Source organism: Plecotus auritus (genome assembly GCF_963455305.1).
Source record: "Plecotus auritus genome assembly, chromosome: 7".
NCBI classification, from domain to species: Eukaryota; Metazoa; Chordata; class Mammalia; order Chiroptera; family Vespertilionidae; genus Plecotus; species Plecotus auritus.
This window is the reverse complement of record NC_137774.1, coordinates 60,550,598-60,564,317: the sequence shown is the minus strand read 5'-3', so window position 1 is coordinate 60,564,317 and position 13,720 is coordinate 60,550,598. Positions and strand designations below refer to the sequence as shown.

The window sequence follows — 13,720 nt, the reverse complement described above, 5'->3', positions numbered from 1 at the left end:
TTCTCCCCTTCAAGATGGCGTAGGCTCCGTGCTGGAGTCCCGCCATCCGGGGAGTGCCCGCAGCGGTGGTAGTCTCTCCTTGTCAAGGAGAGCCTGTCTGCCAGCCCCTGCTGCTCCTGCAAGATTTAACTTTCCCTCACTCACTCACACACACACCACACACATCCACACACTCTCCTTTCATACCCTCACTCTCTCACTTCCTCTCCCTCACCTCCGTCACAGCTGCCATCTTCCCCCCGCCCCCGCATCACAGGTTTTTAATCCACTCATCTTAGATCCTTTCAAAGAACCAACATTTGGTTTTATTGATCTTTTGGACATTTTTTTTCCTCTCTATTTTTTCCTCATTTAATTCTTTTTTTTAAATAATTTAAAAATATTTTTTATTTATTTTTTAAATAAATCTTTATTTTTCAGATTACTACAGGTGTTCCTCTTTTTTTTCCCCCATAGCTCCCCTCCACCTGATTCCCCATCCCATCCAATGCCCTTACCCCCCGCCACTGTCTTCATCCATAGGTGTAAGATTTCTGTCCAATCTCTTCCCGCACCCCTCACACCCCCTACCCCCTGAGAATCGTCAGTCCACTCCCTTTCTATGTCCCTGATTCTATTATATTCACTAGTCCATTCTGTTCTTCAGATTTTTTATTCACTTGATTTTTGGATTTACTTGTTGCTAGGTATGTATTTGATGTCATTTTGTTGTTCATAATTTTTATTTTTACCTTTTTCTTCTTCTTCCTCTTCTTAAAGAATACTCTTCAGCATTTCATGTAATCCTGGTTTAGTGGTGATGAACTCCTTTAGCTTCTTCTTGTCTGTGAAGCTCTTTATCTGACCTTCAACTCTGAAAGATAGCTTTGCTGGGTAGAGTAATCTTGGTTGTAGGTTCTTGCCATTCATCACTTTGAATATTTCTTGCCACTCCCTTCTGGCCTGCATAGTTTCTGTTGAGAAATCAGCTGACAGTCATATGGGTCCTCCCTTGTAGGTAACTAGCCATTTTTCTCTTGCTGCTTTCAAGATTCTCTCTTTGTCTTTTGCCCTTGGCATTTTAATTATGATGTGTCTTGGTGTGGTCCTCTTTGGATTCCTCTTGTACGGGGTTCTGTGCTCTTCCTGAACTTGTAAGTCTATTTCTTTCACCAGGTAGGGAAAGTTTTCTGTCATTATTTCTTCTAATAGGTTTTCAATATTTTGCTCTCTCTCTTCTTCTGGTACCCCAAAAATTCAAATGTTGGTACGCTTAAAGTTGTCCCAGAGGATCCTTACATTATCTTCATATTTTTGGATTCCTTTTTCTTTTTGTTTTTCTGGTTGGGTGTTTTTTGTTTCCTCATATTTCAGATCTTTGGTTTGATTCTTGGGGTACGTTGATCTACAGTTGAGTTTCTGTATATTCTTTATTTTACACAGTGTATGCTTAATTTCTGACTGGTCCTTTTCCATTTTTTTGGCATTCTCATTAAGGTCATCGAAGGTCTCACTAAGCTCCTCAGAGGTCTCATCAAGTTTCTCGGCGGTTTTTAGAAGATTCTTGAGTAACCTTATAAATGTGGTTCTGAACTCTATGTCGTCCAGTAGTTTGCTTTCCTCCATTTCTTTCATTCGTGACATGTTTCTTTGTCTCTGCATTTTGTTGCTTCCCTGTATTGATGGAGTGGCTTTGTGTGGTAGGTGACCTATAGGGGCCAGTAGCTCAGCCTCCCCAATCACCTGAGGTGGATGCTCTTGGTATACCCTTTTGTGGGCTGAGTGCAAAGTCTTGGTGTAGTTAAGCCTTGATTGCTGTTGGTACACTGGGAGGAATTGACTTCCAGGACAATTGGCTGTGAGGACCCGTTGTGTCTATAATGGAAGAACTGCTGCACTGGAGACACGCTTATGGTGCAGGACTTGTTTCAGTGGGGTTTTGGTGCTCACTGAGTCTGCCTCTTGAATGTGTCACTTATGGATGTGAGGAGTTGAAATCTGGTGTCTCACACTGACCACTAGGTACACAGGCTTCTGTATCTCCAATGGGGTGCAGGTCAGCTACTGTCTGAGGCCACCCAGCAGGAGCTCCAGTGAGAACTACAGTTTTCTCCTCTTTGCTTGGGGTTTGGAGGTTTTGGAGCTGTCTGACCCGGGCTGCAAGTTTGCTATATTCAGCTGCGATAGGGCAGGCCATTCATATGCTAAAGCCGCTGGATGGAGCTTGGGTGGGTTTGTAGATTGTGCCGGGTGGGGTCTCAGGGCGTCACTAGGCTAGGGCGTGGCAAACAGCGATGGCTGCCAGTAAGGCTCTGCGTTTCCGACTGTGTCCCCGAGTCCTGCACCCCAGAGCAGTAAACAATTATTCCTGCACGCAGCCCTGCAAGCAAGCCTCCCTCACTTTCCAACCCGATGGCAGACAGTCCAGCTTCTCCCTGTAGGAGTTTGGGTCCTGCGCGTCTCCCCAGAAACTGGAGTTCGGAGTAATCCAGAGCTTGTCTCCCTTCAGGTTGAAAAAAGCAGCGCTTCTAGTCGCCCATCGCCAGTCCGGATCGCGCGCCCCCGTACCTCAGCTTTTCAGTGCTTGTGCACCTCTCAATGCTGTTTTCTCTTTCCTTCTATTTGTGCGAGGCAGCAATTTAGGTGTTTACCTACACCGCCATCTTGGATCCTCTCTATGTCATTTATTTCTGCTCAGATCTTTATTATTTCCTTCCTTCTGCTCACTCTGGGATTTTCTTGTTGCTCTCTTTCTAATTTTTTAAGTTGTAGAGATAGATAATTTATTACCATTTTTCCTTGTTTTTTTGAGGTAGGCCCGTAATGCTATGAACTTCCCTCAGGAATGCTTTCACTGTGTCTCATAGATTTTGGATTGTTGTGTTTTCATTGTCATTTGTTTGGAGAATGATTTTTATTTCTTCTTTGATCTCTTTGGTAACCCAATCATTGTTTAATAACATGATATTTAGCCTCCAAGTGTTTGAATTTTTGTTTTGTTTTTATTGTAGTTTATTTCTAATATTATGCCAAATTTTTTTCCATCCCTTCACTCTCAGTCTGTGTGAGTCCTTTGTTCTGAGGTGGGTCTATTGTAGACAGTAAATACATGGGTCATGTTTTCTAACCATTCAGCTTCCCTATATCTTTTGATTGGGGCATTTAATCCATTTATGTTTAAGGTTATTATTGATAGGTTCTTGTTTGTCACCATTTTTATTCTTTATGCCCGTTTTCCTTCTTCCAATTCTATTTCTTCTTTTTAAAGCAGTTCCTTTAGTATTTCTTGCATTGCTGGCTTGGTGGTAATAAACTCACTTAGCCCTTTTTTGGCTGTAAAGCTCCTAATTTCACCTTCAATTTTGAATGACAGCCTTGCTGGGTATAGTATTCTTGGATTCAGTCCCTTGCCTTGAATGACCTTGTATATTTCATTCCATTCCCTCTGACCTGATGTGTTTCTGTTGAGAAATCAGTTGATAGTCTAATCAAAGATCTCTTGTAGGTAATTTTCTGTCTCTCTCTGGCAGCCTTTAAGATTCTTACTTTGTCATTGATGTTTACCAATGTAATTATGATGTGTCTTAGTGTTGGTATTTTTGGATTCATCTTGTTTGGACTCTGTGTGCTTCTTAGACTTTTGTGGGTTTTTTTTCTTCCCAACTTCAGGGAAATTTTCTGTCATTTCTTCAAACAGGTTTCCTATTCCTTGCTCCACTTCCTCCCCTTCTGGAACCCCTATTATGTGAGCTTTTTTTGTTGTTGTTTGTTTGTTTTGTGTTGTCCCAAAGCTCTCTTAGTCTCTCCTCCTGCTTTTTAAGTTTTCTTTTAGTTGCTGCAGTGCTTGGATGGTTTATACTACCTTGTCTTTTTGTATGTTTAAACTTTCTCTTCATAAAAAGGACACCAATCAGATTGAATTGGGACCCACTCTAACTGCTTCATGTTAACTTGAATTTTAAATGCAAATAATAACTATTTGAAAGCCCCATCTTTAAATATAGTTACATTTTTAAAGAACTGGTGTTTAGAACTTAAACATATGAATTTGGGGGGATATAATTCAGCTCATAAAATTATTATGGCCTTGGCTTGGTGGCTCAGTCAGATGAAGTATCATCCCATACACCAAAAAATTGTGGGTTTGATTTCTGGTCAGGGCACATACCTAGGCTGGGGGTTTAATATGTTTGGGGTGCATATGGGAGGTAATCTCTTGATGTTTCTGTTTCACCTCTCTCTCTCTCTCTGTTTCTCTCAGTCTCCCTAGCTCTCTATCTCTTCCTTCCTCTCTCTCTAAAACCAATAAGCATATCCTTGGGTGAGGATAAAAAATCATTATAAATTCCAAAGATTTTCTTTCACGGGCCTCTTGATTAAAATTTTTACACATTTCAATACGTTTTCTAAGATAATGAGCAAAGGTAATTTATCAGCAGAGTTAGGTTTATGATATAATTGGAGAATAGCAAACTTCCACAGGGTACAGAAAATAAACAAGCTCTCAAAAAATATTTATTTAAAAAAATATTTATTTAACACTCACCAGCAGTAGGCAGCAAGCAATGAAGAAGATGATGAGGTCCCACAGTAGAGCAGAAATCCAGTATGCAAGGACATAGACCCCACTCAGAAACTGGATGAGCTTTGCCTTACTGATTCTCTCAGTCACTGTCAGGAGACAAAAGCCACTGACCAAAAGTGCCATCCCAAAATGTATATTTATGGCCACCTGCTCTCCTTCTGACAACCTAGAAAAGAAGGAACAAAAGTAGATATATAAAAAAATCAACAGCAGAAAATACACATTTCTATCAATTGCTATTTTTAATCATACAGATATCATCAACATCGTATAAGAGCATTTAAGTATAACATTTCATTCTAATGAAAGGAAAAACATACATTGTGCTGTATTTCTTATAAGCAGAGGTTGGCTGTGGTTTATTGACGACTGTGATGGAAGCATCGGGGCCAGAAGTTGACATGAAAAGAATATTGTCTAGCATTGCCAGGGACAGGGATGGTGAATGGTATGCTTGATTGTTGAACAGACCAGTAAATGTTATTTTATCTTTTTTCACCTCAATGGAAAATGCAACAATGCATAAGTGAATACAATCTTCATTTTCCATCAAATATTTTAGTAGGTCACCTAGGATAAGGACGCAATACTGGTCAGTTTGTCCAAAACACAATATATGTTCGGGAAGAAGAGCAACTAATTTTACTTGGTTATTATCCCTTTCAGTTTTCTGAGAATGATTATTTCAAACATTTGCCATTCTCCTTAAGCACTTAATTGCCCATAATCTAAATTCCTACTTCTCTGAGAAAACACAGGTGGCCTGGTATAGACTCTTTACACTTACTTATCTGTCTTAAATTTATCTATGAGTACTTTCACTTATAGATTTTATTGCTTATCTTTCAGCAGACAAAAACTTCCTGTGAGAAAATGGATAAAAGAAATGAGAAGTCACCTATTTTAAGGTATCATATATCTAGGAAAGCAATAAACAATTGGGGTCCAAGACCTTGGAAAGAATGAAAATGCATTCATTCTGTGTGTCTTTTCCTTTTGAGGCATTTTAGATCTGTTAATGGTGGTGGTGCCTTGTGGTAAATCCTCTATTCCTCAATAGAGCTCATGAAGAGCTATAGCTTAGGAGTAAGACTGAGTAAGAAATAGACCAGTCCTTATAACAATTTCAATCCAGTATCAAATTGCTTAAATCCATGATTGGATTTACATCTGTCCTTAATCTTTTTGGCCATCAGAAAGTAAACCTCCTCAGGAGAATATAACCTCTTGCAGATTATTTATAGCCTTCACACACAATATCTGGTAAGAAAATTTCTAGGTATACCAAAAAACAGAACCAAGAAAAAGCACAAATAAGAGAAGCAGATCCACAGGTAAACTAGGCATTAGAGACAGAGAATTCACCAGAGAACTAGAGTCCATAGAATGAATAAATGTTGATGTTAGAACTGAAAAACACATATTAATTACAATTAAGGATTCAATATATAACTCATAGCAGGTTGGATACAAATGAAGAGTAGATAGGAAACTAGAAGATAGGTTGATTTGAAAAAAAAAAAAAGCCAATGGCACAATACAAAATAAAGAAGAAACAGAATGGAAAATAAGAGTGAAAACATTAATTAACAATATTCTCAATGACATGGGAAATCACTATAGATACATATCAAAAGAATAATAAAGTAATACTATGAACAACTCTATGAACATTTAGATGAAATGGACTACTTCCTCAAAATATAAACTATTGCTTACCTCACCCAATATAATAGAGATTAATGAATAATTACTAAGGAAACTTAATTTATAAATTAAAAAATTTCCCCCAAATGAATATCCAGGTCTGGATATATGTTTTTAATGCGATGGCAAGATTTTACTGTTACTTAAGGGGTATTAATACACCCTCAGGGATGTGGAGGATGGGCAGGCTCTAAAGCACTGTCAGGTCCAGATGTTTTGACTAGAGAATTCTAAAAAATATTTAAGGAAAAATAAACACTAATTATAGACAATATGTTTCAGGAAACAGAGAAGGAGGCAACATTTCTCAATTTATTTTATGAAGCTAGTAATACCCTGATAAAAAAACCATACAAAAGAAGTACAAAAACTAAAATATAGACCAATATCTTTCATGAATATAGGTGTAAATCTCCTTGAAAAATATTAGCAAAAATTATTCAGCAATATAAAAAAAGAATAAAACACCATGACCAAGGGGGGTCTACTTTAGAGATGCAGTTCCGTATTTAAAATCATCAATGTCATCCACCATATTAATAGGCCGAAGAATAAAAATTACATAATAATATCAATCTATGCAGAAAAAAAATTTGAAAAAACTCAGTACTCACTCATGATAAGAATATGGGAATATTGCTAAAGTTCCCCAACTTTATACAGAACATCAACATAATCTCTACTGCTAACATTATACTTAATGGTGAAAAACTGTATACTTTCCCCCTGAGACTGGGAACAAGGAAAGAATATCCACTCTCATCACTGATTCAACATTGTGCTTGAGATTCTGTCTAGTGCAATGAAGCATGAAGAGAAAAAACAGGCATATAGACCATAAATAAAGAAATAATACTATTAATTGCAGATGACATAACTGTCTATCTAGAAAAATCTCAAGGAATCAACAAAAAATTCTAGCTTTGATAAGTGAATTCACCAAGGTTGCGGGGTACAAGATAAACATAAAAACCAATTGCTTTCTATACACTAGAATAAATGTATGGACACCAAAATTAAAAATACAATGCCATTTAAGTCTGTTCAAAAAGGAAATAGTGGAGAAACCAAGATGGCAGCATAGGTAAGCACCTAAACTGCTGCCTCTCACAACAATTTCAAAACTACAACTAAAAGACAGAACGGACACCATCCAGAACCACAGGAAAGCTGGCTGAGTGAAAATTCTACAACTAGAAGGAAAGAGAAAAGCTCACAGAGAATTGGAGGTACGGCAAAGGGTCTTTGTGCGCGCAGAGAGGAAGGGTGGCTGAGAGCCTGGCTGACTTTCTCTGGCGGAAGGGGGAAGGAAGCCCCCGACTGCACTGAAACCCAGTTCTGACTGCACTGAACCTCAGTCCCGGGTGAAACCCCGTGGACCCAGGCTCATACAGGGAGAGTCTGGACTGTCAGGTAGAGAGAAAGGCACCCAGAGACTCGGAGACCCCGGGGAGACCCGGGGAAGCCCTGGCAGGCAGGGTTCTGGAGGCGTGCGGACCAGTGTGCACAAAGGCTGCGGAGGTTGCCACAGGCTTTCCCTAGCAGAAGGGAGTCTGAAGCTCCTGACTGCACTGAACCCCAATTCTGACTGCACTGAAACCCAGTTCCAGGTGAGCCCCTGGGGACCCGCGCTCTTACGGGGGGGAATCTGGAGTCTCGGGCAGAGACTCGGGAGCCGGGGAAGTCAGAGGTCTGCAGGCGCGCGCATGCCAGTGCGCACAAAGGCTGCAGAGGTTGCCATAGGCTTTCCCTAGTGGAAGGGAGTCAGAAGCTCCTGACTGCACTGAGCCCCAGTTCTGACTGCACTGAACCCCAGTTCCAGGCGAGCCCCTGGGGACCCACGCTCTTGTCGGGGGAATCTGGACTCTCGGGCAGAGACTCAAGAGCCAGGGGAGGCAGAGGTATGCAGGCGCGCACGCGCACAAGGGCAAGGCTGACTGGAAGCCAAGACTGTCTGCTCCGCCCTGAGACTCCACCCCATCCAAGCTGAGCACAGAGGCTATTGCAATTTGGCAAGTCTAATCCTATAAGGCTGTCTCCAGCACCGAACTTCTCCCAGCGTAGACACAGCTGATCCTTACAGCCAACTGGCCTGGAGGTCAATTCCTCCCAGTGATACCAACAGCAATCAAGACTTTATTACAACAAGGCTGTACACACAGTCCACAAAGGGGTGCACCAAGAGTGTCCACCTCAGGTTAACTGGGGAGGCAGACCCACTGGGCCATATTGGAAACCTAGCACACAAATCTACCTTACCAACTCAGGGAAGCAGTGAAAATGCGGCGTCAAAGAATCAGATCACAAACAAAAGAAATGGAGGAAAACAAACAACTGGATATAGAATTCAAAACCACGGTTATAAGGCTTTTCAAGAATATCCTAGAAAAGGCCTATAAATATAACGAGACCCTCGAAGATATGAAAAAGGACCAACTAGAAATTAAACATACACTGACTAAAATAAAAAATATTATACAGAGACCCAAAAACAGCCTAGAGGAACACAAGAATCAAGTCAAAGAATTGAAATACAAAGAAGCAAAAACACTCAACCGAAAAAGCAAAAAGCAAAAAAAAAAAATCCAAAAAGTTGAAGATAGTGTAAGAAGACTCTGGGACACCTTCAAGCGTACCAACATCAGAATTATGGGGGTGCCAGAAGAAGAGAGAGAGCAAGATACTGAAAACCTATTTGAAGAAATAATGACCGAAAACTTCCCCCACCTGGTGAAAGAAATAGACTTACAAGTCCAGGAAGTGCACAGAACCCCAAACAAAAGGAATCCAAAGAGGACCACACCAAGACACATCATAATTAAAATGCCAAGAGCAAAAGACAAAGAGAGAATATTAAAAGCAGCAAGAGAAAAACAGTTAATTACATACAAGGGAGCACCCATACGACTGTCAGCTGATTTCTCAACGGAAACTATGCAGGCTAGAAGGGAGTGGCAAGAAATTTTCAATGTGATGAATAGCAAGAACCTACAACCAAGATTACTCTACCCAGCAAAGCTATCATTCAGAATTGAAGGTCAGATAAAGAGCTTCACAGATAAGAAAAAGCTAAAGGAGTTCATCACCACCAAACCAGTATTATATGAAATGCTGAAAGGTATTCTTAAAGAAGAGGAAGAAGAAAAAAGTAAAGAGAAAAATTATGAACAACAAATACATATCTATCAACAAGTGAACCTAAAAATCAAGTGAATTAAAAACCTGAGGAACAGAATAATCTGGTGAATATAATAGAATCAGGGGCATAGAAAGGGAGTGGACTGATAATTCTCAGGGGGAAAGGGGTATGGGGGGTTCATGAAGAGACTGGACAAAAATCATACACCTATGGATGAGGACAGTGGGGGGGAGGTAAGGGCAGAAGGTGGGGTGGGAACTGGGTGGAGGGGAGCTATGGGGGGAAAAAGGAGAAACAATTGTAATAATCTAAATAAAGATTTATTTAAAAAATATTTAAAAAAAGGAAATAGCTATAAATTTAAGAAAATATGTAAGGATTCATTGATGAAAAGTATACCACACTGGAAAGAAATTTAAAAGTTCTAATTCAATGAAGACACATTTTATATGCATGGATTGGAAAACCCATACTCATTCTTCCAAATTGATATAATTAAATTCTTATAAAAATTCCCACAAATTATTTTATAGGTATGGACAAAATCTATATGGAAAAATCAAAGGAACGAAACAATTTTGAAAAACAGTAATAAAGTAGGAGGACTAGTCTACCATATTTTAAGTACACTATTGATGAATTAACAGATACATAGATTAATGAGTAGAATAGAGAACCCAAAAATAGATCCACACATGCCCCACTCATTTTGGATAAAGGTACAAAAATATTAAATGGATATCATCACTCAACAAATGTTGCAGGAGCAATTGGATGTCCATAGGCACAAAATTTAACCTTGATGCACATCTTATACGTTATACTAAAATTAATGTGAAATGGATGATAAACTTAAAATATAAAATTATAAAAATTTTAGAAAACTATAAACATTTTTATGAGAAAAGTCTTCATTATTTAGGGCTATGCAGAAATTCAGACTTGACACAAAATACACAATCCATAAAAGAAAAATTTAACAAATTGGACTTCATCAAAATGAAACTATTTTCTGGAAAACTGATTATGATGATGAAAATACAGTTGACAGTATAAGAGAAAACATATAAAAATCTCTCATAACTCAACAGTAAAATATAACATCATCATTTTTAAAAGAAGCAAAAGAGCCCTGGCCGTGTGGCTCAGTTGGTTGAGTGTTTTCTCGTGCACTGAAAGGCCATCAGTTTCTTTCCTGGTCAGGGCACACGAGGTTACGGGTTCAGTTCCTGGTTGGGGTATGTACAGTAGGCAGCCAATCATTGTTTCTCTCTCATATCTGTTTCCCTCTCTCTCTCCCTCTTCCTGCCTCTCTCTCTAAAATCAATAAAAATATTTTTTTAAAAAGGAGCAAAAAACATGATCACATATTTCAGATGAAAAATAAACACATGAAAAAGATGCTCACATTAGGGAAAAGCAAATTAAAACAACAATGAAATATCACTAAATACCTACCAGAATGGCTAAAATAAAAATAATGACACGAATGGTGGAAAAGATGTGGGAGATGGAAGAATAGCTTGGGACCACCATTCTATTCTGTAAGGCCTAGAGTCATGTGATACATTACATTCTGACCAGATCTTGAATAACAAAACAAAATTCATGCTTAATTTCATGGCACTTTGGCACTTTTTTTACTTGAAGGAACAAGTGTCATGTAAGCAACCCACAGCTAAAATAAAATGCCTCCACTAATAATTAACATTGTGAGGCCAGTAGCCTTAAAGAGTGAATTTCTTGACTCTGAGCTCTCTCTATAAAACTGGTGACTAACAGGAAAAGAATGGAGAGGAATCCATATATATAGTTAAGACCCTTCTTTGCACAACCAGATCTTTATCTAAGAACAAACTTTTTCTTGATGAGCCTTACCTTGCACTTCCTTAAGTGTATGGTTGTCGGGCTCTAGCATACTTTTAAGATGTTTTAAGAAAATCAGAGTCAAATTAGAATTCCCAGAAATTGATAAAGGCACAATGGTTTGACCATATTGACTCAAACTCATTAGTCTGGCCTTCTCATCATTACTATGTGTAAACCTAACAGTCTCGGAGAGAAGGGTAAGTGATCCTAGAAGTGCCAGTATCTGCAGCAAAATGAGTTTCCAGTTGCGCCAATTGAATATTGCCCTCTTTATGAACATGGCACAGAACTGCTGGTGGTAGAGGGAACACTGAAGAAAGAAGAAACAGAACATTATAGACCTAAACAGGTCAATCACATTGAAATTAAAGATGAACACTGGAATTTTATGGTAGACATACATAAAATTTCTAAATACTTGGAATAGAATTCAAACATAGTATGATAATGCACAAGAGTATGTATAGCCTTGTGTCTGTATAAGGCAGGGGTCAAAACAATTATACTCATTCATTTCTGTATTGTCTATGGTTGCTTTTTGCTACAATGACAGGCTGAGTAGTTGCAACAGAGACCATATGGCCCACAAAGCCTTATATATTTATCATCTCCTTACATAAAGTTTTCTGACTTCTGCTATAAGGATTAAATAAGATATTTATGTTCTGGCTTTTGATGTAGCATACTTAAAAGTCTCAACAAGATGATTTTCCTCAGTCTTCTTATAGTCAAGAAAACCAAAGTGTTTTATTGGAGAAATGGATAATTAGGAGGATAAAAGAAATGCTTGGCAACTCAAACAGACTTACCACACTGAGAATCATAGTTATTAAATAGCAATTCCTTATGTAATATCAATTACCATTGCAAAAAATTTAAAATATTGTGCATGCTTGACTATTAAGAATCATGCTCACTCCAGCTCATTCTAGCTTCAATGAACTAACAAATTTCTGGATTATGGACTTGAAAAAACAAAAGAATTCTAAAACAGAAAACAAAAACAACTGAGAAATAACTATTAAGATCTTTATCTAGAACACATTCCTCTGCATTAAGAAATTAATTAGGTCATGGTACAGGGTGCTCCATATCTGGTTGGGTCTGCAATGCCTGTGAATTCCACACTCCTTTTGTCCAAGTATTTCAAAATGTACCTCTTGTGCCCCAACCAAATATATATCAGTTTTCTGTAAAGATCCTTACCCCAGTATTAAACATAACAGCAGGTCTTTCATTCACAGTGGATGAATCTGCTCCCTCATTTCTTGACATATTCCTATTCTGGTTCTTGACTGACACTTCACTCATCTGAGAGAGAGGCTGAGGTTGGGTAGGTATAATGTCTGTTTGTGACTCTTCTATATTATTGACCCTATATTTAAAAAGTACAAAGTATTACATTTCTACTTTATCCCAATACATCTTGTTCAGAGAATGAGTCACAACACCCAACTTAGAAGACTCCTGGTTTGCTTGCTGACTGGTAGGAGCACTATATGAAAAGAATATGGTAGAGCAAGTGGTTCCCCAGCACCATTTACAGGACTGCTGCCAGACCATGGGCAAGCTAGAAAAACAAGGTCAACACAATGTTTCATTAAGTGGAACTCATTCAAGTTAAAGATTAAGGTCTAACTCCTACTTTGAGAAAGTTAGAATATCTATCTATCTATATAAAAGCCTAAGCAACCAAATGACCAAACGACCGAATGACCAAATGACCGGTCGCTATGACACGCACTGACCACCAGGAGGCAGATTCTCAATGCAGGAGCTGCCTCCTGGTGGTCAGTGCGTTCTCACAACCAACCTCCCTTGGCAGGCCAACCTCCTGCGGCCCCTCCCCCTGGCCAGCCAACCTCCCTCGGCCCTTCCCCCGAGCTGGCCACCCTGATGGCTCAGATTGGGCTGGCCGACCAACCTCCCGCAGCCCCTCCTCCTGGCCAACCTCCCATGGCCCTGGTCAGCCCAATCATTGACCCGATCATTAGCCTGATTGCTGGCCTAGCTGAGGGACTCCATCCATGCACAAATTCATGCACCAGGTCTCTAGTTCCTTTATAAAATGATGGTGATGATATTTTTTTCAATGTTCTTATTGTAAAAGAAATTACATGAGGCCCCTCCCCCTACACTTCTTAAATTTTTAATGTGTGCATCTGAAAATATGGTGAGTTTACAAAGGGGACTAAGAGGTGGTCCTTTCCCCACTCAGTGTTTTGGTGTTCCCTATGCACTGCTGCTCACCTAAAGAAGACTTCTTCAATAGTAGTGATAGAGGCACCAAAGCTAGCAATGCCCAGTTCTGTCTGTCTCCTTTCCAGATCAGTAAACAGAGCTTCAAACCTAGAGTAAGAATATGATTAAGAGTAAGAATGAGGAAGAGGAGGGAGGAGAAAATGCTAGTACCAAATCAGAAGTTTTTCTTAGTTATGTAT

The 13,720-nt window shown here is 39.2% G+C and overlaps 1 protein-coding gene across 1 annotated transcript in view; it reads right to left on the bottom strand.

The window, feature by feature from the left end:
* LOC308252651 (phospholipid-transporting ATPase ABCA3-like) overlaps positions 1-13,720 on the bottom strand; it is a gene marked incomplete at both ends in the record, with an annotated part of 346,909 nt that overhangs the window by 113,796 nt on the left and 219,393 nt on the right. Inside the window, 5 exon segments of the mRNA XM_080677416.1 lie at positions 4,526-4,730; positions 4,885-5,134; positions 11,289-11,589; positions 12,486-12,654; positions 13,530-13,628. Of these exon segments, the coding sequence (XP_080533542.1) occupies positions 4,526-4,730; positions 4,885-5,134; positions 11,289-11,589; positions 12,486-12,654; positions 13,530-13,628 (1,024 nt within the window).